At 43.6% G+C, this 27,133-nt stretch overlaps 1 protein-coding gene across 1 annotated transcript; it reads right to left on the bottom strand.

Annotated features, from left to right (window-relative positions):
* Positions 1 to 259: 259 nt before the first annotated feature.
* prph (peripherin) lies at positions 260 to 26,823 on the bottom strand. Its single transcript, XM_061984761.2, has 9 exons — positions 26,242 to 26,823; positions 16,473 to 16,533; positions 13,701 to 13,796; positions 13,462 to 13,626; positions 13,271 to 13,396; positions 11,510 to 11,730; positions 10,547 to 10,599; positions 5,321 to 5,394; positions 260 to 816 (listed from the first exon to the last, which is right to left on the bottom strand). Exons 1-9 carry the CDS (start codon positions 26,787 to 26,789, stop codon positions 745 to 747), a joined length of 1,416 nt encoding a protein of 471 aa, XP_061840745.1. The 5' UTR covers positions 26,790 to 26,823; the 3' UTR covers positions 260 to 744.
* Between the last annotated feature and the right edge of the window lie 310 nt (positions 26,824 to 27,133).

Here is a 27,133-nt window from a genome sequence, read left to right as displayed (position 1 = left end):
AACATATGTTTAATGTACCCTAATATTTTTTGTTAAAATAAAGCCAATAATGAATTTTTTTGCGGTCCCCTTTATTTAGAAAAGTATCGAAAAGTATCGAAATACATTTTGGTACCGGGACCGGTACCAAAATATTGGTATGGGGACAACGCTAGTGTATACTGTATGTATATAGAAACAATCTGCAAAGTGTTGAAGTTAGTATGTCTTGTGAGTTCATCAGGAGCAATGAGGACTGACACTCTAGACTTGCTTCAAGTTTATTTGCACCTACAGTACATGATCAATCCTTAATGAGGCAAATACAAACAGCCATTTGATGCTCAATAATTCAAGTTTCTCAACATTTTCTCGAGTTTAACAATTTTTTTTTTCTATTTTGTTGTGATATGGTTGGTTGGGGCGGACTAGGCAAAGCCTGGGAAAGGGATGTTTTCATCTTTATTTTTAAATGGAGGTAAAGCCATTATTGCTCTTCAAGCACATAGCAAGCTACAAACATGTGGCCATCAAAGAGCTCCACGGGATTGCACGGCAAATAAAGGCCTCAACTGGTATGTTGATGGAATTGTAGTCCCAGGGATGATGTGTTTAGGAGCAGCTTCCCTAGCACCAAGGTGACCCACTGTCTAAATGTACTGATTGACCTGCCTTCAGTTACTGTTTGCCTGGCAATGAAACACAGAAGGATTATTATTATTTTTTTCATATGCTTGTTTTTTGGTGGTCACATTCTTCTTCTTCTCAGTTGTCCTTGTCGTCTTTGTCGGAGTGACCTGAGTCTCTCTCCTTCTCCGTCTTGGATTCCTTCACCACCTGATTAAACAAGGATGTTAATATTTCCACTGAAAATAAAAAAGCAGTGAAGTTGTCACGTTGTGTAAATGGTAAATAAAAACAGAATACAATGATTTGCAAATCCTTTTCAACTTATGTTCAATCGAATAGACTGCAAAGACAAGATATTTAATGTTCACACTGAGAAACTGTCATGTCTGTATTAACATGTTTTGTTTTAAGTCATGTTTTGTTTAGTTTCTGTCTTTTCACTCCCTTGTCTGGTCACCATAGCAACCATTAGTTTTCACCTGTCACGTCACGCACCTGTTTCACGTTTTGAGTCACGCACCTGCTTTCACTAATCATGTCCATAGTATTTAAGTTCATTCATTTTCTGTTGTTCTTTCTGACGACCTCACAACACATTTATGCTCTGTTCATGCCTCTAACTCTTTTTTCATGCCGGTTCCATGCCAAGTAAGTTTTTGTTTATCAAGCCACAGTTAATGTTTTTGTTTAATTGTTCATAGTTTATTCTCCGCCACTGTGCGCGCTTTTTGTTTGATCCTTTTTTTTGTATTTATAGTTAGTTCTAGTGTTTCAATAAAAAAATGTACCTTAATTCCCGTCTCGCCCGTGCCAACTTTCCGTTGCATCCCGGAAAAGCAAACTCCCAAGATCAAGTATTGACAGTAGGTCGTCAGCAGACCCGCTTTTCCGCACCTGAGTTGGACATTTTCGACGAGGCTTCTTGGGCGGTCCTGTGCGCGATGGAGGAGGAAACGCGGCGCTACTCCTCCATGGAGTATAGAGGCTTCATTTGGTCCCAGGACGACACAGCGTCACCTCAGCCACGGAAGCGCCGCCAAAGATGAAGGACGTCAGGAAGAACTTCCGCGAGCCTGCAGGACACGCCGCTCCCACATGCCCCTCCCCCTCCGGGCAGAAGCAAGCAGCAGCCAGCCCGGCTTCGCCCTGATGACGTCAAAAACCAGGATTTTTTTTTTCTGAATTATTTTTCTTTTGATTCCCCGCTCCCCAGGACTCAAGCCACACCCAAGACACAAAAAATTTTTTTTTCACCCACTCAATCCCAGGTACAAGAAAGACAATTTGGACAATTTAATGGGGAAGTTTCTGCCCTCCTCCGCCCACCCCTACAGAGAGTTCCAGACCGCAGGGAGCGCGTCTGGTATCCGCCCCTTGAGGGGGGGGCTGGGGTCAGGAGCTGTGTTGGTGGGGTGGCTCGGCATCACCATGCCAAGCCACAGCCTCCCTCACGGCCGCCACCACCAGTCTACCGACCTGTCAAGCCACAGCCTCCAGCACGACCGCCCTCACCAGTCTACCGACCCGTCAAGCCACAGCCTCCAGCACGACCGCCCTCACCAGTCTTCCGACCTGCCAAGCCGCAACCCCCAGCTAGGCCACCTCCACCTGCACCAAGGCTAGCACCTGTCGCCGCACCAAGGCTAGCACCAGCTCCACCACGCCAAGTTCCTCGCCAAGCTCCGGTACCAGCGCCACGACGCCAAGCTCCGGTACCAGCTCCACAACGCCAAGCTCCGGTACCAGCTCCACGACGTCAAGCTCCGGTACCAGCTCCACGACGCCAAGCTCCGGAACCAGCTCCACGACGCCAAGCTCCGGTACCAGCTCCACGACGCCAAGCTCCGGTACCAGCTCCACGACGCCAAGCTCCGGTACCAGCTCCACGACGCCAAGCTCCGGTACCAGCTCAACGACGCCAAGACCCGCCATGCCAAGACCCGCCATGCCAAGACCCGCCACACCAAGACCAAGACAAAGACCCACACCAAGACCAAGACAAAGACCCACACCAAGACAAAGACCCACACCAAGACCAAGACAAAGACCCACACCAAGACCAAGACAAAGACCCACACCAAGACCAAGACAAAGACCCACACCAAGACAAAGACCCACACCAAGACCAAGATCAAGACCCGCCATGCCAAGACCAAGACCCGCCATGCCAAGACCAAGACCCGCCATGCCAAGACCAAGACCCGCCATGCCAAGACCTAGACCAAGACCCACGCCTAGACCAAGACCAAGACCCACGCCGAGCTTCGCCGCCGGACGCGCCACGCCGAGCTTCGCCGCCTGACTTGCCACGCCGAGCTGCCACGCCTGCCAAGTTGACGACGCGCCTGTCTCCTCATCGGCCACGGATATGGCCGCTACCTGGTCGTCCGCCACGCCAAGTGCGCCCACCTCCCAGTCGGCCACGAATGTGGCCAATCCCTGGGCGTCCGCCTCGCCTGCTGCAGCGGCGTTCCACTCGCCGCCGCCACATGACTATGCCTCGATGGATTCGGGGCCACTTGGGCTGGCGACCCACCGCCATGTCCCCCTCCCGCCCTCCCATGACTCTTGTTAATTTTTTTTCTTGGACATCTGGTATCTGTCCTTAAGGGAGGGGCTCTGTCATGTCTGTATTATCATGTTTTGTTTTAAGTCATGTTTTGTTTAGTTTCTGTCTTTTCACTCCCTTGTCTGGTCACCATAGCAACCATTAGTTTTCACCTGTCACGTCACGCACCTGTTTCACGTTTTGAGTCACGCACCTGCTTTCACTAATCATGTCCATAGTATTTAAGTTCATTCATTTTCTGTTGTTCTTTCTGACGACCTCACAACACATTTATGCTCTGTTCATGCCTCTAACTCTTTTTTCATGCCGGTTCCATGCCAAGTAAGTTTTTGTTTATCAAGCCACAGTTAATGTTTTTGTTTAATTGTTCATAGTTTATTCTCCGCCACTGTGCGCGCTTTTTGTTTGATCCTTTTTTTGTATTTATAGTTAGTTCTAGTGTTTCAATAAAAAAATGTACCTTAATTCCCGTCTCGCCCGTGCCAACTTTCCGTTGCATCCCGGAAAAGCAAACTCCCAAGATCAAGTATTGACAGAAACTTAATTTTTTTTTGTGCAAATAATCATTAACTTTAAATTTATAGGCAGCAACACATTGCAAAAAAGTTTTTTTTTACCACTGTTACATGGCCTTTCCTTTTAACAACACTCACTAAACGTTTGAGAACTGAGGAGACACATTTTTGAAGTGGAATTCTTTCCCATTCTTGCTTGATGTACAGCTTAAGTTGTTCAACAGTCCGTTGTGGTATTTTAGGCTTCATAATGCGCCACACATTTTCAATGGGAGACAGGTCTGGACTACAGGCAGGCCAGTCTAGTACCCGCACTTTTTTACTCTGAAGCCACGCTGTTGTAACACAAGGCTTGGCACTGTCTTGCTAAAATAAGCAAGACAGCCTCCTACCGGTCGGACGTGCCCTAAACACCTCCCGAGGGAGGCGATCGGGTGGCATCCTGACCAGATGCCCGAACCACCTCATCTGGCTCCTCTCGATGTGGAGGAGCAGCGGCTTTACTTTGAGCTCCCCGCGGATGACAGAGCTTCTCACCCTATCTCTAAGGGAGAGCCCTATGATAACGTTGCTTGGATGGCAACATATGTTGCTCCAAAACCTGTATGTATCTTTCAGCATTAATGGTGCCTTCACAGATGTGTAAGTCACCCATGCCTTGAGCACTAACACACCCCCATACCATCACAGATGCTGGCTTTTGAACTTTGCGCCTAAAACAGTCCAGATGGTTCTTTTCCTCTTTGTTCCGGAGGACACGACATCCACAGTTTCCAAAAACAATTTGAAATGTGGACTCGTCAGACCACAGAATACTTTTCCACATTGTATCAGTCCATTTTAGATGAGCTCGAGCCCAGCGAAGCCAGCGGCGTTTCTGGGTGTTGTTGATAAATGGCTTTGGCTTTGCATAGAGTTTTAACTTGCACTTACAGATGTCGCGACGAACTGTATTTACTGACAGTGGTTTTCTGAAGTGTTCCTGAGCCCATGTGGTGATATCCTTTACACAATGATGTCTGTTTTTGATGCAGTACCGCCTGAGGGATCGAAGGTCCGTAATATAATCGCTTACGTGCAGTGATTTCTCCAGATTCTCTGAACCTTTTGATGATATTACGGACCGTAGATGGTGAAATCCCTAAATTCCTTGCAATAGCTGGTTGAGAAATGTTGTTCTTTGACTGTTGGACAATTTGCTCACGCATTTGTTGTTAAAGTGGTGACCCTCGCCCCAACCTTGTTTGTGAGTGACTGAGCATTTCATGGAAGCTGCTTTTATACCCAATCATGGCACCCACCTGTTCCCAATTAGCCTGTTCACCTGTGGGATCTTCCAAATAAGCCTTTGATAAGCATTCCTCAACTTTATCAGTCTTTTTTGTCACTTGTGCCAGCTTTTTTGAAGCATGTTGCAGGCATCAAATTCCAAATGAGCTAATATTTGCAACATTTTTTTAAAACATTCCGGTTCGAACGTTAAATATCTTGTTTTTGCAGTCTATTCAATTGAATATAAGTTGAAAAGGATTTGCAAATCATTGTATTCTGTTTTTATTTACAATTTACACAACGTGACAACTTCACTGCTTTTGGGTTTTGTATATTTATTGAAGAAAAAGCATACCTCTCCATCTCTGGTCTCAACAGTCTTTATCACAACGGTCCTCTTGCTGCCGCTGACTGGCATGGGTTCATAATCTGAACACACCACATTGATTTGAAAGGGTTAGGCTCCAACATTATACTCTTGTAAATAATAATAATAATAAATGCTCAATTTACAGCCTGGAGAGAGACACTTTCATACAATAATAAGTAATTAATTCACATTTTAAAACTACAGCAGCACGACCAATTTTGTCGGCAGCAAAGTGCTGAGCCAGTTCTATTGATGACTTCACTGTAAACAATGTGTGACATGCATGACTTTTACGTTTTTTTTTTTGACATTATATTAAGGTTGTCCTGATACCAATATTTTGATACCGGTACCAAAATGTATTTCGATACTTTTCTAAATAAAGGGGAGCACAAAAAATTTCATTATTGGCTTTATTTTAACAAAAAATCTTAGGGTGCATTAAACATATGTTTATTATTGCAATTTAGTCCTTAAATAAAATAGTGAACATACTAGACAACTTGTCTTTTAGTAGTAAGTAAACAAACAAAGACTCCTAATTAGTCTGCTGACGTATGCAGTAACATATTGTGTCATTTATCTACCTATTATTTTGTCAATATTATGAGGGACAAACTGTAAAAATGGAATATTAATCTACTTGTTCATTTACTGTTAATATTTGCTTATTTTATGTCTTCTGTTCAAATGTAATAATCACTTATTCTTCTCTTGTTTGATACTCTACATTAGTTTTGGATGATACCACAAATTTAGGTATCGATCCGATACCAAGTAGTTACAGGATCATACATTGGTCATATTCCAAGTCCTCATGTGTCCAGGGACGTATATACTGACTTCATAAACATCATCCATCCATCCATCCATCTTCTTCCGCTTATCCAAGGTCGGGTCGCGGGGGCAGCAGCCTAAGCAGGGACGCCCAGACTTCCCTCTCCCCAGCCACTTCGTCCAGCTCTTCCCGGGGGATCCCCAGGCGTTCCCAGGCCAGCCGGGAGACATAGTCTTCCCAACGTGTCCTGGGTCTTCCCCGGGGCCTCCTACCGGTCGGACGTGCCCTAAACACCTCCCGAGGGAGGCGATCGGGTGGCATCCTGACCAGATGCCCGAACCACCTCATCTGGCTCCTCTCGATGTGGAGGAGCAGCGGCTTTACTTTGAGCTCCCCGCGGATGACAGAGCTTCTCACCCTATCTCTAAGGGAGAGCCCTGCCACCCGGCGGAGGAAACTCATTTCGGCCGCTTGTACCCGTGATCTTGTCCTTTCGATCATAACCCAAAGCTCATGACCATAGGTGAGGATGGGAACGTAGATCGACCGGTAAATTGAGAGCTTTGCCTTCCGGCTCAGCTCCTTCTTCACCACAACGGATCGATACAGCGTCCGCATTACTGAAGATGCCGCACCGATCCGCCTGTCGATCTCACGATCCACTCTTCCCTCACTCGTGAACAAGACTCCGAGGTACTTGAACTCCTCCACTTGGGGCAGGGTCTCCTCCTCAACCCGGAGATGGCACTCCACCCTTTTCCGGGCGAGAACCATGGACTCGGACTTGGAGGTGCTGATTCTCATCCCAGTCGCTTCACACTCTGCTGCGAACCGATCCAGCGAGAGCTGAAGATCCTGGCCAGATAAAGCCATCAGGACCACATCATCTGCAAAAAGCAGAGACCTAATCCTGCAGCCACCAAACCGGATCCCCTCAACGCCTTGACTGCGCCTAGAAATTCTGTCCATAAAAGTTATGAACAGAATCGGTGACAAAGGGCAGCCTTGGCGGAGTCCAACCCTCACTGGAAACGTGTCCGACTTACTGCCGGCAATGCGGACCAAGCTCTGACACTGATCATACAGGGAGCGGATCGCCAAAATCAGACAGTCCGATACCCCATACTCTCTGAGCACTCCCCACAGGACTTCCCGAGGGACACAGTCAAATGCCTTCTCCAAGTCCACAAAGCACATGTAGACTGGTTGGGCAAACTCCCATGCACCCTCAAGGACCCTGCCGAGAGTATAGAGCTGGTCCACAGTTCCACGACCAGGACGAAAACCACACTGTTCCTCCTGAATCCGAGGTTCGACTATCCGGCGTAGCCTCCTCTCCAGTACACCCGAATAGACCCTACCGGGAAGGCTGAGGGGTGTGATCCCACGATAGTTAGAACACACCCTCCGGTTCCCCTTCTTAAAGAGAGGAACCACCACCCCGGTCTGCCAATCCAGAGGTACCGCCCCCGATGTCCACACGATGCTGCAGAGTCTTGTCAACCAAGACAGCCCCACAGCATCCAGAGCCTTAAGGAACTCCGGGCGGATCTCATCCACCCCCGGGGCCTTGCCACCAAGGAGCTTTTTAACTACCTCAGCAACCTCAGCCCCAGAAATAGAAGAGCCCACCACAGATCCCCCAGGCACTGCTTCCTCATAGGAAGACGTGTTGGTGGGATTGAGGAGGTCTTCGAAGTATTCCCTCCACCGATCCACAACATCCGCAGTCGAGGTCAGCAGAACACCATCCTCACCATACACGGTGTTGATAGTGCACTGCTTCCCCTTCCTGAGGCGGCGGATGGTGGTCCAGAATCGCTTCGAAGCCGTCCGGAAGTCGTTTTCCATGGCTTCCCCGAACTCCTCCCATATCCGAGTTTTTGCCTCCGCAACCGCTGAAGCCGCACACTGCTTGGCCTGTCGGTACCTGTCCGCTGCCTCAGGAGTCCTATGAGCCAAAAGAACCCAATAGGACTCCTTCTTCAGCTTGACGGCATTCTTCACCGCCGGTGTCCACCAACGGGTTCTAGGATTACCGCCACGACAGGCACCAACTACCTTGCGGCCACAGCTCCAATCAGCTGCCTCGACAATAGAGGCGCGGAACATGGTCCACTCGGACTCAATGTCCAGCGCCTCCCTCGTGACATGTTCAAAGTTCTTCCGGAGGTGGGAATTGAAACTCTCTCTGACAGGAGACTCTGCCAGACGTTCCCAGCAAACCCTCACAATGCGTTTGGGCCTGCCAGGTCTGTCCGACATCCTCCCCCACCATCGTAGCCAACTCACCACCAGGAAAGCTCCGCCCCTCTCTTCACCCGAGTGTCCAAAACATGAAGCCGCAAATCCGATGACACAACTACAAAGTCGATCATGGAACTGCAGCCTAGGGTGTCCTGGTGCCAAGTGCACATATGGACACCCTTATGTTTGAACATGGTGTTCATTATGGACAATCTGTGACGGGCACAAAAGTCCAATAACAAAACACCACTCGGGTTCAGATCCGGGCGGCCATTCTTCCCAATCACGCCTCTCCAGGTTTCACTGTCGCTGCCAACATGAGCACTGAAGTCCCCCAGTAGAACGAGGGAATCACCCGGGGGAGCACTCTCAAGTACTCCCTCGAGCGAATCCAAAAAGGGTGGGTACTCTGAGCTGCCGTTTGGCGCGTAAGCGCAAACCACAGTCAGGACCCGTGCCCCCCACCCGAAGGCGGAGGGAAGCTACCCTCTCGTCCACCGGGTTGAACTCCAACGTGCAGGCTCTGAGCCGGGGGGCAACAAGAATTGCCACCCCAGCCCGTCGCCTCTCATTGCCGGCAACGCCAGAGTGGAAGAGAGTCCAGCCCCTCTCGAGAGAACTGGTTCCAGAGCCCTTGCTGTGCGTCGAAGTGAGTCCGACTATATCTAGCCGGAACTTCTCGACCTCGCGCACTAACTCAGGCTCCTTCCCCCCCAGCGAGGTGACGTTCCACGTCCCAAGAGCTAGCTTCTGTAGCCCTGCCCTCGGCTGCCGCCCAGCTCACACTGGGCGGCAGCCGAGTATGGCCCCTGCTATGGCTGGTGAGCCCATTGGAGGCGGGACCCATGTTGCCTCTTCGGGCTGTGCCCGGCCGGGCCCCATGGGGACAGGCCCGGCCACCAGGCGCTCGCCATTGTGCCCCGCCTCCGGGCCTGGCTCCGGAGAGGGGCCCCGGTGACCCGCGTCCGGGCGAGGGAAATCTGGGTCCTTTATTTTTAATCTTCATGGAGGTCTTCGAGCTGCTCTTTGTCTGATCCCTCACCAAGGACCAGTTTGTCTTGGGAGACCCTACCAGGGGGCATAAAGCCCCCGGACAACATAGCTCCTAGGATCATTGGGACACGCAAACTCCTCTACCACGGTAAGGTGGCAGCTCAGAGAGGAGTATAAACATCATATGAAATTAAAAAAACGAAATAAATGTTTGTGATGCTAAAAAAATATCGATGTAATCATAGTAGTATCGACTAGATACGCTCTTGTACTTGGTATCATTACAGTAGATACCAGGTGTAGATCCACCCATGGCATTTGTTTACATTCAGGAATGACGCCGGTGAGCTATTGTATCCTCCTACGGTGTGTAGTGAAGCATGTTTAGCTATTCCTCGTCCTCCAGTGATAATGATACTTGTAAGAAACTTACTTTTTTTGCCGCCATGGAGGCCAGGATTAGTGATTTAGAAGTAGCTAAAACACTGCCGACTGCGGATGGATGTTAGCTGCTAGCTAGCTAGCCATGTCTTAAAGCACCTCTTCCTGAGGGTGTTTCAGTGTTATAACTTCACCTTTATCTTTACCATTTAGGCCAAAATGCGTTCATTCTCCCTTTTCTGTCTACACACTGTGTCTGCTTGTAAGTACTCTGTGTGTGTGCGTTGCCGAACATGCTCCTCTGCTCGTAAAACCAGCAATGTCATGATGTGACGACACACTGTCATGCCCGTTAAAAATAATAATAATAATTGGGAACCGGTACTTTTCAAACAGAGTATAGTACCGTTTTTGATTCATTAGTACCGTGATACTATACTAGTACCGGTATACCGTACAACCCTAGAGTCAGAGAATCTTTACTTACACTCTGAAGTAAAGGAAAACTGTACAGATTCATGATGGTATTCAAGAGAATAACGACAGGTTATATCTATTTAAGTTATTGTTTGTATTGAATTTGTTGGCACATTTTTGTAAACTCAAAAACCTAAACAAAACCAAAAAAAGGTTAATCTAGATGTGTTCTAGATATGTTAATCCCAAGTGTTTTAAAATGCTGGTTTCAGTTACATCCATGCAATAATGACTTCTTATATACCAAGTTCCTTCAGGACTGTATGGGGGCCCAGAGTTTGGTGTTCCAGTCCCATGAACCCTGAAGATAGAAGGATATGACAAGGAGAACTCACCACGCCCACCAAGGTGGTTTGTCATTCCAAGATTGAGGATGGGTACGGTGATCCTGAACAGGAAACGTGAGACAAAGTCAAATATTGTTGGAAAGGAGACACAAATGTTAAACAAATATTGTTGGAAAGGAGACACAAATGTTAAACAAATGTTGTTGGAAAGGAGACACAAATGTTAAACAAATATTGTTGGAAAGGAGACACAAATGTTAAACAAAGATTGTTGGAAAGGAGACACAGATGTTAAACAAATGTTGTTGGAAAGGAGACACAAATGTTAAACAAATATTGTTGGAAAGGAGACACAAATGTTAAACAAATATTGTTGGAAAGGAGACACAAATGTTAAACAAATATTGTTGGAAAGGAGACACAAATGTTAAACAAAGATTGTTGGAAAGGAGACACAAATGTTAAACAAATATTGTTGGAAAGGAGACACAAATGTTAAACAAATATTGTTGGAAAGGAGACACAAATGTTAAACAAAGATTGTTGGAAAGGAGACACAAATATTAAACAAATATTGTTGGAAAGGAGACACAAATGCTAAACAAAGATTGTTGGAAAGGAGACACAAATATTAACCAAATATTGTTGGAAAGGAGACACAAATGTTAAACAAATATTGTTGGAAAGGAGACACAAATGTTAAACAAATATTGTTGGAAAGGAGACACAAATGTTAAACAAATATTGTTGGAAAGGAGACACAAATGCTAAACAAAGATTGTTGGAAAGGAGACACAAATATTAACCAAATATTGTTGGAAAGGAGACACAAATGTTAAACAAATATTGTTGGAAAGGAGACACAAATGTTAAACAAATATTGTTGGAAAGGAGACACAAATGTTAAACAAATATTGTTGGAAAGGAGACACAAATGTTAAACAAATATTGTTGGAAAGGAGACACAAATGTTCATCAAATATTATTGAAAAGGAGACAAAAGTCCCTCGCCTGCTCTCCTCCCCTTCCAGCAGTTTGCGATAGGTGGCGATCTCGATGTCCAGCGCCATCTTGACGTTGAGGAGGTCCTGGTACTCCCGCAGGTGGCGAGCCATCTCGTCCTTCAGGTGGCGGATCTCGTCCTCCAGCCTCCCCACGTTGTCCTGGTAGTTGCCGATCTCGTTGGCGAACTGGTCCTCCATGTCGCGCATCTGCCTGAGCAGAGCTTCGTTCTGGAGACGTGGGAGACGGTGAATCAATCAATCAAACTTTATTTTAAAAAACTGTATTTATTTACAAACACACACACACACAACACACACACATATGCAACTATATGGACAAATTAATGCATGTCTGAGTACAGAGGAGCCAGGTGAGTAAACACTATCACAGGAGCCATCTGCACCAGGGGGTCATCAGACCATGACCACCAGGACACTGACACAAAAGAGCCCCCCAAACATGGCCGATAACCCCTGAGGCAGATCTGAGGAACGTTGGAAAGTAAAATAATAAAACTTGTAAAATAGTAAGAACCATGAGTAGAGATGAAGGATAAAATATAAGTAAGACATATGAAGATTAACAGAAAAAAATAAATACAAATAAAAAACAGATATTAACAAAACATCTTAGGGTACATTAAACATATGTTTATTAAGGCAATTTAGTCCTTAAATAAAATAGTGAACATACTAGACAACTTGTCTTTTAGTAGTAAGTAAACAAACAAAGACTCCTAATTAGTCTGCTGATGTATGCAGTCACATATTGTGTCATTTATATTCTATTATTTTGTCAACATTGTGAGGGACAAACTGTAAAAATGTATTATTTGTTAATTTACTGTTAATATCTGCTTATTTTCTGTTTTAACATGTTCTATCTACACTTCTGTTAAAATGTAATAATCACTTATTCTTCTGTTTGATACTTTCCATTAGTTTTGGATGATACCCCAAATTTAGGTACCGATCCGATACCAAGTAGTTACAGGATCATACATTGGTCATATTCAAAGTCCTCAAGTGTTCAGGGACATATTTCCTGACTTTATAAACATAACATACATTTTAAATAAAGGAAAAAAGATTTTGTGATGCTAAAAAAAATATCAATGTAATCATCTATCGACTAGATACGCTCTTGTACTTGGTATCATTACAGTAGATGTCAGGTGTAGATCCACCTATGGCATTTGTTTACATTGTGACGCCGGTGAACTATTGTATCCTACGGTGTGTAGTGAAGCATGTTTAGCTATTCCTCGTCCTCTAGTGATAATAATACTTGGAATAAACGTACTTTATTTGTCGCCATGGAGACGAGGATTAGTGATTTAGAAGTAGCTAAAACACTGCAGACTGCGGATGGACGTTAGCCGCTAGCTAGATAGCCATGTCTTAAAGCACCTCTTCCTGAGGGTGTTTCAGTGTTATAACTTCACCTTTATCTTTACTTTTTAAGCCAAAATGTGTCTAATCTCTCTTTTCTGTCTAAAAAAAGGAAAAAAGATTTTGAGACGATAAAAAATATTGATGTAATTATAGTAGTATCGACGAGATACGCTCTTGCACTTGGTATCATTACAGTGGATGTTAGATGTAAATAAAATAAATAAAATGAATATACAATAAATACATAATAAATAAATAGAACTAAATAAAATATTGCATAACTAATAGGATCAATTACAAATGACTTCAATAAAATAATGAATATCAGGTAAAAGCCAAATCAAAAGAAATAGGTTTGGGGTGTGGAGCTCACCGTGTTCTTCACGGCATCGACCTCGCAGTTGAGGGACTGGATCTGCCTCCTGGACTCACTGGCTTCTTGCTTGGCCTGTTTCAAGGCGTCGCCGTTGCGCTTTGCGGACTCGGTCAAATCTGCAAACTTCACACGTGAAGAAGACAATGAGTGTGTCTGTAGTCCCGGTCTTGGAGTGTGGGGCTGCCAACCTTGGACTTGTACCAGTCGTCAGATTCTTGCATGTTCTTCATGGCAATGGTCTCATATTGGGCCCTGATGTCCCTCAGAGCCCCAGTGAGGTCCGGTCGGGAGCTGTGGTCCACCTGCATGCTCAGCTGCTGCGTCTGCACACTCACTTGAACATCCTGGATTTCCTAAGGATCGGCGGCATGTCTTAGTTTTTCATCTTCCACCCACAAACTTTCACCAAAACCTGTGAAGAACATACTTCGTCGTGCATCTTCTTGAGGAACTCGATCTCGTCCATCAGAGACTCGATCTTCCTTTCCAGCTCCAGGCGGGATAACGTGGCGTCGTCCACGTCCTGGTGGTCGCAGCAATACAACAGTCAAATATTTATTAACAGGTCATTTTTACATTTGTCCATCAGATGGTGCTAAATTTTCTCATTCAAAGCATGCAGCAAAGTGGAAAACAATATTAATTTTTAAGATGTTTGCTTCAGTTTTTATAAGAAATTAGTGAGGATATTAAATGTAAAATATTGAGAATATTAAATGCAAATTAGTGAGGATATCAAATGTAAAATAGTGTGGATATTACATGTAAAATAGTGAGGATATTACATGTAAATTAGTGAGGATATTAAATGTAAAATAGTGAGGATATTCATGTAAATTAGTGAGGATATTAAATGTAAGATAGTGACAATAATAAATGTAAAATAGTGAGGATATTAAATGTAAAATAGTGAGGATATTAAATGTAAATTAGTGAGGATATTAAATGTAAATTAGTGAGGATATTAAATGTAAAATAGTGAGGATATTAAATGAAAAATAGTGACAATAATAAATGTAAAATAGTGAGGATATTAAATGTAAAATAGTGAGGATATTAAATGTAAATTAGTGAGGATATTAAATATAAATTAGTGAGGATATTAAATGTAAAATAGTGAGAATATTAAATGAAAAATAGTGAGGATATTAAATGTAAAATAGTGAGGATATTAAAAGTAAAATAGTGAAGACATTAAATGTAAAATAGTGAGGATATTAAATGTAAAATAGTGAGGATATTAAATGTAAAATAGTGAGGAAATTAAATGTAAAATAGTGAGGACATTAAATGTAACATAGTGAGGATATTAAATGTAAATTAGTGAGGATAATAAATGACTACGCAAGGGTAAATTTGTCATAAGATATTCCCTAAAATCTTTGTTAAAAGGGTCTAAAATGGCAAAGCTACACACAAAACATGACCTATTTGTTCCTAAATACGAAAGAATAATCAATTAAAACCATTAAAAGTGCTTTTTTAGAGCCTCATTTATCTTGGCGTAAACTAACACAATCTTTTATAGTTGCGGATATTAAATGTAAAATAGTGATGATATTAAATGTAAATTAGTGAGGATATTAAATGACTACGCAAGGGTAAATTTGCCATAAGATATTCCCTAAAATCTTTGTTAAAAGGGTCTAAAATGGCAAGGTTACACACAAACCATGACATATTTGTCCCTAAATACAAGAAAAATAACCAATTAAAACCATTAAAACTGCATTTTTAGAGCCCTCATTTATCTTAGCGTAAACTAACACAATCTTTTATATTTGCACTGTTGGTGTTGAATGTGTCACTTTTACATTTGTCCACCAGATGGTGCTACATTTTCCCATTCAAAGCATGCAGCAAAGTAGAAAACAATATTAATTTGTAAGATGTTTGCTTCAGTTTTTGGAAGAAATTAGTGAGGATATTAAATGTAAAATAGTGAGGATATTAAATGTAAATTAGTGAGGATATTGAATGTAAAATAGTAAGGATATTAAATGTAAAATAGTGAGGATATTAAATGTAAATTAGTGAGGATATTAAATGTAAAATAGTGAAGATATTAAATGTAAAATAGTGAGGATATTAAATGTAAAATAGTGTGGATATTAAATGTAAATTAGTGAGGATATTAAATGTAAAATAGTAAGGATATTAAATGTAAAATAGTGAGGATATTAAATGTAAATTAGTAAGGATATTAAATGACTATGCAAGGGTAAATTTGCCATAAGATATTCCCTAAATTCTTTGTTTAAAGGGTCTAAAATGGCAAAGCTACACACAAAACATGACATATTTGTTCCTAAATACAAAAGAATAACCAATTAAAACCATTAAAAATGCTTTTTTAGAGCCCTCATTTATCTTAGCGTAAACTAAAACAATCTTTTATATTTGCAATATTGGTGTTAAATGTGTCACTTTTACATTCGTCCACCAGATGGTGCTACATTTTCCCATTCATAACATGCAGCGAAGTGGAAACAATATCAATTTGAAAGATATTTGCTTCGGTTTTTGGAAGAAATTAGTGAAGATATTAAATGACTACTCAAGGGTTAATTTACCATAAATAATTCCTTAAAATCTTTATTTGGTTAAAATGCTGTAAAAAAAAAAAAAAAAAAGAATGAATTTTTTCCTAAATACGAAAGAATAACCATAAAACCATTAAAACATTTTTTTTTAGAGCTTTTACTTATTTTTAGCTCAATCTCGCACTATCTTTTATATTTGCACAATTGGTGTTAAATATGTCACTTTTACATTTGTCCACCAGATGGTGCTACATTTTCCCATTCAAACCATGCAGTGAAGTGAAAACCATCCATCAATTTTCTACCGCTTGTCCCTTTCGGAGTGGGGGGGTTGGGGGGGGGGGGGGGGGGGGGGGTGCTGTAGCCTGCATTCGACCGAAAGGCGAAGTACAAAGTGGAAACCATTAATTTAAAATTCCTTTGTCCGATTGACTGCTGATATTGAAAGATTACTTTATTTACTGGATGTAATGAAGTATAGAAGTATATTTTTATTTTATCTATGTATTTATAAACAAATGAGGAATTGTGACGTTAGTGGTTTGGCTTTAAATGCTAAAACCAAAGTAGAACCACATCAACAAATGTTATAAAATCATCTAAGCTGTTCACAACGTAAACATTGTTAATTTTTTCAATAGAAAACCAATTTTTACCTTGCGGAAAACAGCCAGGTTATTCTCAGCATCCATCCTCTTCTGGGCTTCTTCGTCCAGCCTGCAGGACACACACACACACATTCTTGTATTTATTACCTTCTTGAGACCTCCGAAAAATGCCTACCTCTTTAGGAACACCCTTTCTAGATATATAAAGATTTGTACTTAAAACATTAATAATATATACAAACTATGCAATAATAAAAAAGGTAAGCTTTTAGACAATAATTTGTTGTTTGCATTTGGTTTTTAATCTTCATAATTTACTTGAAGTTATTACAGTATGTCTCTATATACATTTAAAAAAAAATTTTTTTTTGTTAATTTTGGCCAAAGGGGGAGCAATTAAATGTTTTACACACACTTGTTATTACATATGTTGGCCAGAGGGGGAGCACTTCAGATTTTTACACACACTTGTTATTTCATATGTTGACCAGAGGGGGAACCCTTTTAAAACCCACACACAGTCAATTTGAAAAATCCCTGCTTTTTGGGACCACCCTAATTTTGATATATTTCACCACCAGGGGTGCAAATCATCTATCCATCCATTTTCTACTACTTGTCCCGTTCGGGTTCGCGGGGGTGCTGGATCTTATCCCAGCTGCATTCGGGCGGAAGGCAGGGTAGACATTCTCTATTAGATGCAATGGTTTTCCGTATTGAGATCATGATTTATGTCCTAACTTGTTCACACCTCCTCATATGGAAGCTACTTTTCCTTGTTGATGTCTCAAGAAGGGTAGAAATGCAAGAACACACACACACACACACACACACACACACACACACACACACACACACACACACACACACACACACACACACACACACGCACACACACGCACACACACATTCTTGTATTTGTTACCTTCTTGAGACCTTCGAAAAATGCCTACCTCTTTAGGACCACCCTTTCTAGGTATATAAAGATTTCTAATAAACATTAATAATATATACAACTAAGCAAATATAAAAAAGGGAAGCTTTTAGTTATTTTTTATTTTTTATTCTTTGCTTGTAATTGGTTTTTAATCTTCATTATTTACTTCAAGTTACTACAGTATGTCTCTATATACATATTTATTTATTTGTTTTAATTAATTTTGGACAAAGGGGGCTAACTTCAATTTTTACACACACTTGTTATTTCATATGTTGACCAGAGGGGGAGCACTTTTAAAACCGACACACAGTCAATTTGAAAAATCCCTGCATTTTGGGACCACCCTCATTTTGATAGATTTCACCACCAGGGGTGCAAATGAGATCTCTATTTTTGTTTTTGTAATGTGCTTAGGGCCGATGACAAACGAGTCACGGACCACAGATGGCCCCTGTGCTGCACTTTGGGCAACCCAGCTGTAGAAGCCAACTGTTAATGGCCACTATAGTGTTAGTACTGTAGTGTATTTGTTCATCCTATGGTCACATATGGGACGCGGGTTGTCTTACGTCAGCACCGGAAGTCGTAAAATCAGTCAACCTGGTGGGTTTTTTCGGGGATGACTAGGGAAGTCCTTCTTTAGCTGCCGTCTTGTTTTATCATATAGTGCTGCCTTTGCACCTGTCAATGTTTACTTTTGTATGCACATTAAATCTCCTCTCTGAGCTGCCACCTTACCGTGGTAGAGGAGTTTGCGTGTCCCAATGATCCTAGGAGCTATGTTGTCCGGGGGCTTTATGCCCCCTGGTAGGGTCTCACAAGACAAACTGGTCCTAGGTGAGGGATCAGACAAAGAGCAGCTCGAAGACCTCCATGACGAATAAAAATAAAGGACCCAGATTTCCCTCGCACGGACGCAGGTCACCGGGGCCCCCCTCTGGAGCCAAGCCCGGAGGTGGGGCACGATGGCGAGCGCCTGGTGGCCGGGCCTGTCCCCATGGGGCCCGGCCGGGCACAGCCCGAAGAGGCAACGTGGGTCCCCGCTCCAATGGGCTCACCACCCATAGCAGGGGCCATAGAGGTCGGGTGCAGTGTGAGCTGGGCGGCAGCCGAGGGCAGGGCACTTGGCGGTCCGATCCTCGGCTACAGAAGCTAGCTCTTGGGACGTGGAACGTCACCTCGCTGGGGGGGAAGGAGCCTGAGCTAGTGCGCGAGGTCGAGAAGTTCCGGCTAGATATAGTCGGACTCACTTCGACGCACAGCAAGGGCTCTGGAACCAGTTCTCTCGAGAGGGGCTGGACTCTCTTCCACTCTGGCGTTGCCAGCAATGAGAGGCGACGGGCTGGGGTGGCAATTCTTGTTGCCCCCCGGCTCAGAGCCTGCACGTTGGAGCTCAACCCGGTGGACGAGAGGGTAGCTTCCCTCCGCCTTCGGGTGGGGGAAAGGGTCCTGACTGTGGTTTGCGCTTACGCGCCAAACCGCAGCTCAGAGTACCCACCCTTTTTGGATTCACTCGAGGGAGTACTTGAGAGTGCTCCCCCGGGTGATTCCCTCGTTCTACTAGGGGACTTCAATGCTCATGTTGGCAGCGACAGTGAAACCTGGAGAGGCGTGATTGGGAAGAATGGCCGTCCGGACCTGAACCCGAGTAGTGTTTTGTTATTGGACTTTTGTGCCCGTCACAGATTGTCCATAATGAACACCATGTTCGAACATAAGGGTGTCCATATGTGCACTTGGCACCAGGACACCCTAGGCCGCAGTTCCATGATCGACTTTGTAGTTGTGTCATCGGATTTGCGGCCTCATGTTTTGGACACTCGGGTGAAGAGAGGGGCGGAGCTTTCTACCGATCACCACCTGGTGGTGAGTTGGCGTGGTTGTTTGGGGAGGATGTCGGACAGACCTGGCAGGCCCAAACGCATTGTGAGGGTTTGCTGGGAATGTCTGGCAGAGTCTCCTGTCAGAGAGAGTTTCAATTCCCACCTCCTGAAGAACTTTGAACATGTCACGAGGGAGGTGCTGGACATTGAGTCCGAGTGGACCATGTTCCGCGCCTCTATTGTCGAGGCAGCTGATTGGAGCTGTGGCCGCAAGGTAGTTGGTGCCTGTCGTGGCGGTAATCCTAGAACCCGTTGGTAGACACCGGCGGTGAGGGATGCCGTCAAGCTGAAGAAGGAGTCCTATCGGGTTCTTTTGGCTCATAGGACTCCTGAGGCAGCGGAAAGGTACCGACAGGCCAAGCGGTGTGCGGCTTCAGCGGTTGCGGAGGCAAAAACTCGGACATGGGAGGAGTTCGGGGAAGCCATGGAAAACGACTTCCGGACGGCTTCGAAGCGATTCTGGACCACCATCCGCCGCCTCAGGAAGGGGAAGCAGTGCACTATCAACACCGTGTATGATGAGGATGGTGTTCTGCTGACCTCGACTGCAGATGTTGTGGGTCGGTGGAGGGAATACTTCGAAGACCTCCTCAATCCCACCAACACGTCTTCCTATGAGGAAGCAGTGCCTGGGGGATCTGTGGTGGGCTCTTCTATTTCTGGGGCTGAGGTTGCTGAGGTAGTTAAAAAGCTCCTCGGTGGCAAGGCCCCGGGGGTGGATGAGAACCGCCCGGAGTTCCTTAAGGCTCTGGATGCTGTGGGGCTGTCTTGGTTGACAAGACTCTGCAGCATCGCGTGGACATCGGGGGCGGTACCTCTGGATTGGCAGACCGGGGTGGTGGTTCCTCTCTTTAAGAAGGGGAACCGGAGGGTGTGTTCTAACTATCGTGGGATCACACTCCTCAGCCTTCCCGGTAAGGTCTATTCAGGTGTACTGGAGAGGAGGCTACGCCGGATAGTCGAACCTCGGATTCAGGAGAAACAGTGTGGTTTTCGTCCTGGTCGTGGAACTGTGGACCAGCTCTATACTCTCGGCAGGGTCCTTGAGGGTGCATCGGAGTTTGCCCAACCAGTCTACATGTGCTTTGTGGACTTGGAGAAGGCATTCGACCGTGTCCCTCGGGAAGTCCTGTGGGGAGTGATCAGAGAGTATGGGGTATCGGACTGTCTGATTTTGGCGGTCCGCTCCCTGTATGATCAGTGTCAGAGCATGGTCCGCATTGCCGGCAGTAAGTCGGACACGTTTCCAGTGAGGGTTGGACTCCGCCAAGGCTGCCCTTTGTCGCCGATTCTGTTCATAACTTTTATGGACGGAATTTCTAGGCGCAGTCAAGGCGTTGAGGGGATCCGGTTTGGTGGCTGCAGGATTAGGTCTCTGCTTTTTGCAGATGATGTGGTCCTGATGGCTTCATCTGGCCAGGATCTTCAGCTCTCGCTGGATCGGTTCGCAGCCGAGTGTGAAGCGACTGGGATGAGAATCAGCACCTCCAAGTCCGAGTCCATGGTTCTCGCCCGGAAAAGGGTGGAATGCCATCTTCGGGTTGGGGAGGACACCCTGCCCCAAGTGGAGGAGTTCAAGTACCTCGGAGTCTTGTTCACGAGTGAGGGAAGAGTGGATCGTGAGATCGACAGGCGGATCGGTGCGGCATCTTCAGTAATGCGGACGCTGTATCGATCCGTTGTGGTGAAGAAGGAGCTGAGCCGGAAGGCAAAGCTCTCAATTTACCGGTCCATCTACTTTCCCATCCTCACCTATGGTCATGAGCTTTGCGTTATGACCGAAAGGACAAGATCACGGGTACAAGCGGCCGAAATGAGTTTCCTACGCCGGGTGGCAGGGCTCTCCCTTAGAGATAGGGTGAGAAGCTCTGTCATCCAGGGAGAGCTCAAAGTAAAGCCGCTGCTCCTCCACATCGAGAGGAGCCAGATGAGGTGGTTCGGGCATCTGGTCAGGATGCCACCCGATCGCCTCCCTCTGGAGGTGTTTAGGGCACGTACGACCGGTAGGAGGCCACGGGGAAGACCCAGAACACGTAGGGAAGACTATGTCTCCCGGCTGGCCTGGGAACTTCTCGGGATCCCCTGGGAGGAGCTGGACGAAGTGGCTGGGGAGAGGGAAGTCTGGACTTCCCTGCTTAGGCTGCTGCCCCCGCGACCCGACCTCGGATAAGCGGAAGAAGATGGATGGATGGATGGATGGATGGATGGATGCACATTAAATCAACAAAAAATCCTGACTTTGGAGCAATGTTCACGGACTCTAGTATTTGGCTCTCTATAGATGCAATGGTTTTCCAACACACACACACACACACACACACACACACACACACACACACACACACACACACACACACACACACACACACACACACACACACACACACACACGCACACACTTTTTTTTTAAAGGCGCACCACTAATCTTTCCAAACAAAGGGTATCAGCTGGGAAAAAGCTCTTAGAATAATCAATGTGTTGATTAAATGTCCTGTAAAAGGTTTTGGAAGTGTGCCCAGTGGGACCAGCAGCTGCTCCTCTCCACTAATGCACTTCAAGAAGGTCATCTTCTCCTGCTAGAAGGTTGACTGTCTTGCCAGAAAAAAGAGCATTAAGAAGAAAAAGTGCAATAAAGATGGTGGCACATGTCATATTAAATGTAAAATAGTGAGAATATTAAATGTAGAATAGTGAGAATATTTAATGTAAAATAGTGAGAATATTAAATGTAAAATTGTGACAACATTAAATGTAAAATAGTGAGGAGTTAAATGTAAAATAGTGAGAATATTAAATGTAAAATAGTGAGAATATTAAATGTAAAATAGTGAGTATTATAAATGTAAAATAGTGAGGATATTAAATGTAAAATAGTGAGGAAATTACATTTTAAATAGTGAGGATATTAAATGTAAAATAGTAAAGATATTAAATGTAAAATAGTAAGGATATTAAATGTAAAATAGTGAGAATATTACATGTAAAATAGTGAGTATTATACATGTAAAATAGTGAGAATATTAAATGTAAAATAGTGAGTATTATACATGTAAAATAGTGAAGATATTAAATGTAAAATAGTAAGGATATTAAATGTAAAATAGTGAGAATATTAAATGGAAAATAGTGAGTATTATACATGTAAAATAGTGAGGGTATTATAAATGTAAAATAGTGAGAATATAAAATGTAAAATAGTGAGGACATTAAATTTAAAATAGTGAGGATATTAAATGTAAAATAGTGAGGATAATAAATGTAAAATAATAATAATATTAAATGTAAAATAGTGAGTATTATAAATGTAAAATAGTGAGGATATTAAATGCAAAATAGTGAGCATATTAAATGTAAAATAGTGAGGATATTAAATGTAAAATAGTGAGGATATTAAATGTAAAATAGTGAGAATATCAAATGTAAAATAGTGAGCATCCATCCATCCGTCCATCCATTTTCTACCGCTTATTCCCTTCGGGGTCGCGGGGGCGCTGTAGCCTATCTTAGCTACAATCGGGCGGAAGGCGGTGTACACTCTGGACAAGTCGCCACCTCATCGCAGGACCAACACAGATAGACAGACAACATTCACACTCACATTCCCACACTAGGGCCAATTTAGTGTTGCCAATCAACCTATCCCCAGGAGCATATTAAATGTAAAATAGTGAGGGTATTAAATGTAAAATAGTAAGGATACTAAATGTAAAATAGTGAGGATATAAAATGCAAAATAGTGAGAATATTAAATGTAAAATAGTGAGAATATCAAATGTAAATTAGTGAGGATATTAAATGTAAAATAGTGAGGATATTAAATGTAAATTAGTGAGGATATTAAATGTAAAATAGTGAGGGTACTAAATGTAAAATAGTGATACTATTAAATGCAAAATAGTAAGAATACTACATGTAAAATAGTGAGAATATTAAATATAAAATAGTGAGGATATTAAATGTAAAATAGTGAGGATATTAAATGTAAAATAGTGAGGATATTAAATGTAAAATAGTGAGAATATCAAATGTAAAATAGTGAGCATCCATCCATCCGTCCATCCATTTTCTACCGCTTATTCCCTTCGGGGTCGCGGGGGGCGCTGTAGCCTATCTTAGCTACAATCGGGCGGAAGGCGGTGTACACTCTGGACAAGTCGCCACCTCATCGCAGGACCAACACAGATAGACAGACAACATTCACACTCACATTCCCACACTAGGGCCAATTTAGTGTTGCCAATCAACCTATCCCCAGGAGCATATTAAATGTAAAATAGTGAGGGTATTAAATGTAAAATAGTAAGGATACTAAATGTAGAATAGTGAGGATATAAAATGCAAAATAGTGAGAATATTAAATGTAAATTAGTGAGGATATTAAATGTAAATTAGTGAGGATATTAAATGTAAAATAGTGAGGGTACTAAATGTAAAATAGTGATACTATTAAATGCAAAATAGTAAGAATACTACATGTAAAATAGTGAGAATATTAAATATAAAATAGTGAGGATATTAAATGTAAAATAGTGAGGATATTAAATGTAAAATAGTGAGGATATTAAATGTAAAATAGTGAGAATATCAAATGTAAAATAGTGAGCATCCATCCATCCGTCCATCCATTTTCTACCGCTTATTCCCTTCGGGGTCGCGGGGGGCGCTGTAGCCTATCTTAGCTACAATCGGGCCGAAGGCGGTGTACACTCTGGACAAGTCGCCACCCCATCGCAGGACCAACACAGATAGACAGACAACATTCACACTCACATTCACACACTAGGGCCAATTTAGTGTTGCCAATCAACCTATCCCCAGGAGCATATTAAATGTAAAATAGTGAGGGTATTAAATGTAAAATAGTAAGGATACTAAATGTAGAATAGTGAGGATATAAAATGCAAAATAGTGAGAATATTAAATGTAAAATAGTGATAATATTAAATGTAAATTAGTGAGGATATTAAATGTAAAATAGTGAGGATATTAAATGTAAAATAGTGATACTATTAAATGCAAAATAGTGAGAATATTACATGTAAAATAATGAGGATATTAAATGTAAATTAGTGAGGATATTAAATGTAAAATAGTGAGGATACTAAATGTAAAATAGTGATACTATTAAATGCAAAATAGTAAGAATACTACATGTAAAATAGTGAGAATATTAAATATAAATTAGTGAGGATATTAAATGTAAAATTCCAGAAGTTCAAGAAGGTCATCTTCTCCTGCTAGAAGGTTGACCATCTTGCCACAAAAAAGAGAATTCAGAAGAAAAAGTGTAAAAGATGACATCATTTTAAGTACGTGATGAGACGTCTCTGGAAAGTTTCTTCATGTCTTCATGGAGCCAACATGTCGTCCTCCATCTGCCATGTCCAGACAAAGTCATGCTGGACATGAAATAGATTAACGTTCCTCATCTTTAATTCATGTGGGCCTCTCCTCCTAATGGCACCATTTATTTAACGCAACGGGACAACTCACCTAATGGAGCCACGGACTCACATTGATTTGGTCTTTTTTTCTTCCTGCTGCACCCATTTCCTCCCTGCGCCCCCGCTGACCCCGCCCCTTTTTCATCAAGATGTGAGCAGTGTGGACGTCATGGTGACGCCATGGAAGCGCCAAGTCACCCGGGGAGCCATCGCAGGATAATAAATCATAAATAACGATTTGCTGCGCTGAGATGAAAATGCAAGTCATTCAATCCAGGAAGTGATTGGGGAGAAGGAGCCCTGGCTGGTTCTCATTTGGATTCACTTTTTTAGCCCTTATGTGGGCTCTGTACCGAGGATGTCGTTGTGGCTTGTGCAGCCCTTTGAGACACTTGTGATTTAGGGCTATATAAATAAACATTGGCTGATTGATTGATTGAACTTGTTTGGCATTGAATTTAGTCATTTTCTGGTGAAGACTATTTCCCACCAACAGGGCTCTAATATGCTCAAAAAGTCAGCAAATTCCAATACTTAAAAAACAATATATATTTCTGTGGAGGCATGAAAACCTGTTAAAAAAAAAAGATCAGCAGCTGGCACTCGTGCGCCCCATTATCCAGCAATCGTGCCAGGTCTTCACTGGTCATTCTTATATCCGTCCACCAGATGGCACTACAATTTCCCATTTAAAGCAAGCAGAAAGGGTTTTGGAAGAAACGTGTGACGTATTAAAGGACATTATTTCATGATCATTTGCACCAGGATGTTACGTTTTTTGGAAGAAACCAAAAAACTTGTATGGAAGGCAAAAGTGTCTCCAAAGTCTAGACCAGTACAGTAGTATAGTAAGTGTCAGTAGAAGAATTTTTATTTATTTATTTAGTCTTTTGTTTGTACTGCAACAAGATAGTCGCAGTACAGTCTGCTGGGCCACACCCTATACAGCATCTATCGATCCATCCATCCATCCATCCATCCATCCATCCATCCATCCATCCATCCATCTATCTATCTAGCTATCTATCGACTGTATGTATATATGTATATTTGTGTGTTTAGCTGTTGGAGACAAGCTGCAAGACGTGTTTTCCTTGAACGGAAAGCAAAAGTGTCTCCAAAGTCTAAACCAGTACAGTAGTATAGTAAGTGTCTATAGAAAAACGTTTTTTTTTAAAAATTTATTTAGTTTTTTGTTTGTACTGCAACAAGAAAGTTGTTGTAGAATCTGCTGGGCCACACCCTATACAGCATCTATCCATCCATCCATCCATCCATCCATCCATCCATCCATCCATCCATTCATCATCCATCCATCCATCTATCTGTTCATCATCCATCTATCCATCCATCCATCTATCGACTGTATGTATGTATATTTGTGTGTTTCGCTGTTGGAGACAAGCTGCAAGACACGTTCTCCTTCAATGGAAGGCAAAAGTGTCTCCAAAGTCTAGACCAGGACAGTAGTATAGTAAGTGTCAATAGAAGCCTATATACCGTATTTGAGTGCCAATGTACGGAAGCTCTGGTCTCATGTTCCTACCAACCTCTGCTTCATCAGGGCCAGGTCCTCCGCCAGGTTGTCCCGCTCCACTTGGTACTGGTCCCTCTCCTTGCCGATGGCGTCCATCTGGCGCCGCATCTCCCTCAGCTCGTCCTGGAAGATCTCGGAGGCGCGGTTGGGCTGGCCTTGCTGCTGCTGGCCCTTGAAGAGGGTCAGCTCCTGCGTCAGTGCGCCGTTCTGCTGCTCCAGGTAGCGCACTTTCTCGATGAAACTGGCAAAGCGGTCGTTGAGCTCCTGCAGCTCGGCCTTCTCGTTGCTGCGGGTGGTGAGGAACTCCTGGTTGATGGCCTCGGCCATGGTAAAGTCCACCTTGTCGTAGGTGAGGCGCTGGGGTTGGACGGCGGGACGGGAGCGTTGTTGGTGGTAGGCGGCGGAGCGGGACGACACCATGGGGGACATGGAGCGCAGGTAGCGGCCCCCAGAGACGGGCGTACGGGAGGACCCGCTGGAGTAGGAGGACATGGAGACGGGGTGTGGACTGCCAAAGGTACGCCTGTAGGACGTGGAAGCGTGCATGGAAGAGTGGCTCATGGTTGCTATCTCGGTCTGATCTCTGAGGGGAGAGAAGAGGTTGGAGACTGTCCTGAAGCAAGCGTGCAGCTTTTTATAGCCGCACACTCTTCTGACGTCCTCACCCCACCCTCTCCTTTCTCCAGCTCTCTCCAGCGTGTCCACTGCAACCACGCCCTACCCTTTCTGTGCCTTCAGCACCACTCTCCTTGTGGACAGCTCCACCCTTTCACACAGAGGACTTTAGGATGCGTCCTTGTCAGTTCAAGTTCACTCAATTGTAATAACATTTACATTTACAATAACATTTATATTTAAAATAACATTTACACTCGTAATAACATTTACATTGTAAGAACATTTAC

The sequence above is a fragment of the Nerophis lumbriciformis genome, linkage group LG23 (genome assembly GCF_033978685.3).
Source record: "Nerophis lumbriciformis linkage group LG23, RoL_Nlum_v2.1, whole genome shotgun sequence".
NCBI classification, from domain to species: domain Eukaryota; kingdom Metazoa; phylum Chordata; class Actinopteri; order Syngnathiformes; family Syngnathidae; genus Nerophis; species Nerophis lumbriciformis.
This window is presented reverse-complemented; position numbering and strand designations above follow the sequence as displayed.

What these genes read in the sequence shown, in the direction of transcription:
- prph (XM_061984761.2), bottom strand. Translation starts at nt 26,789, where the DNA reads ATGAGCCACTCTTCCATGCACGCTTCCACGTCCTACAGGCGTACCTTT. An exon ending in TCAAGAAGATGCACGACGAA is followed by an intron (nt 13,627 to 13,700) that starts GTATGTTCTTCA and finishes GCCGATCCTTAG; the next exon opens with GAAATCCAGGATGTTCAAGT. An exon ending in AAACCACCTTGGTGGGCGTG is followed by an intron (nt 5,395 to 10,546) that starts GTGAGTTCTCCT and finishes TGGTGTGTTCAG; the next exon opens with ATTATGAACCCATGCCAGTC.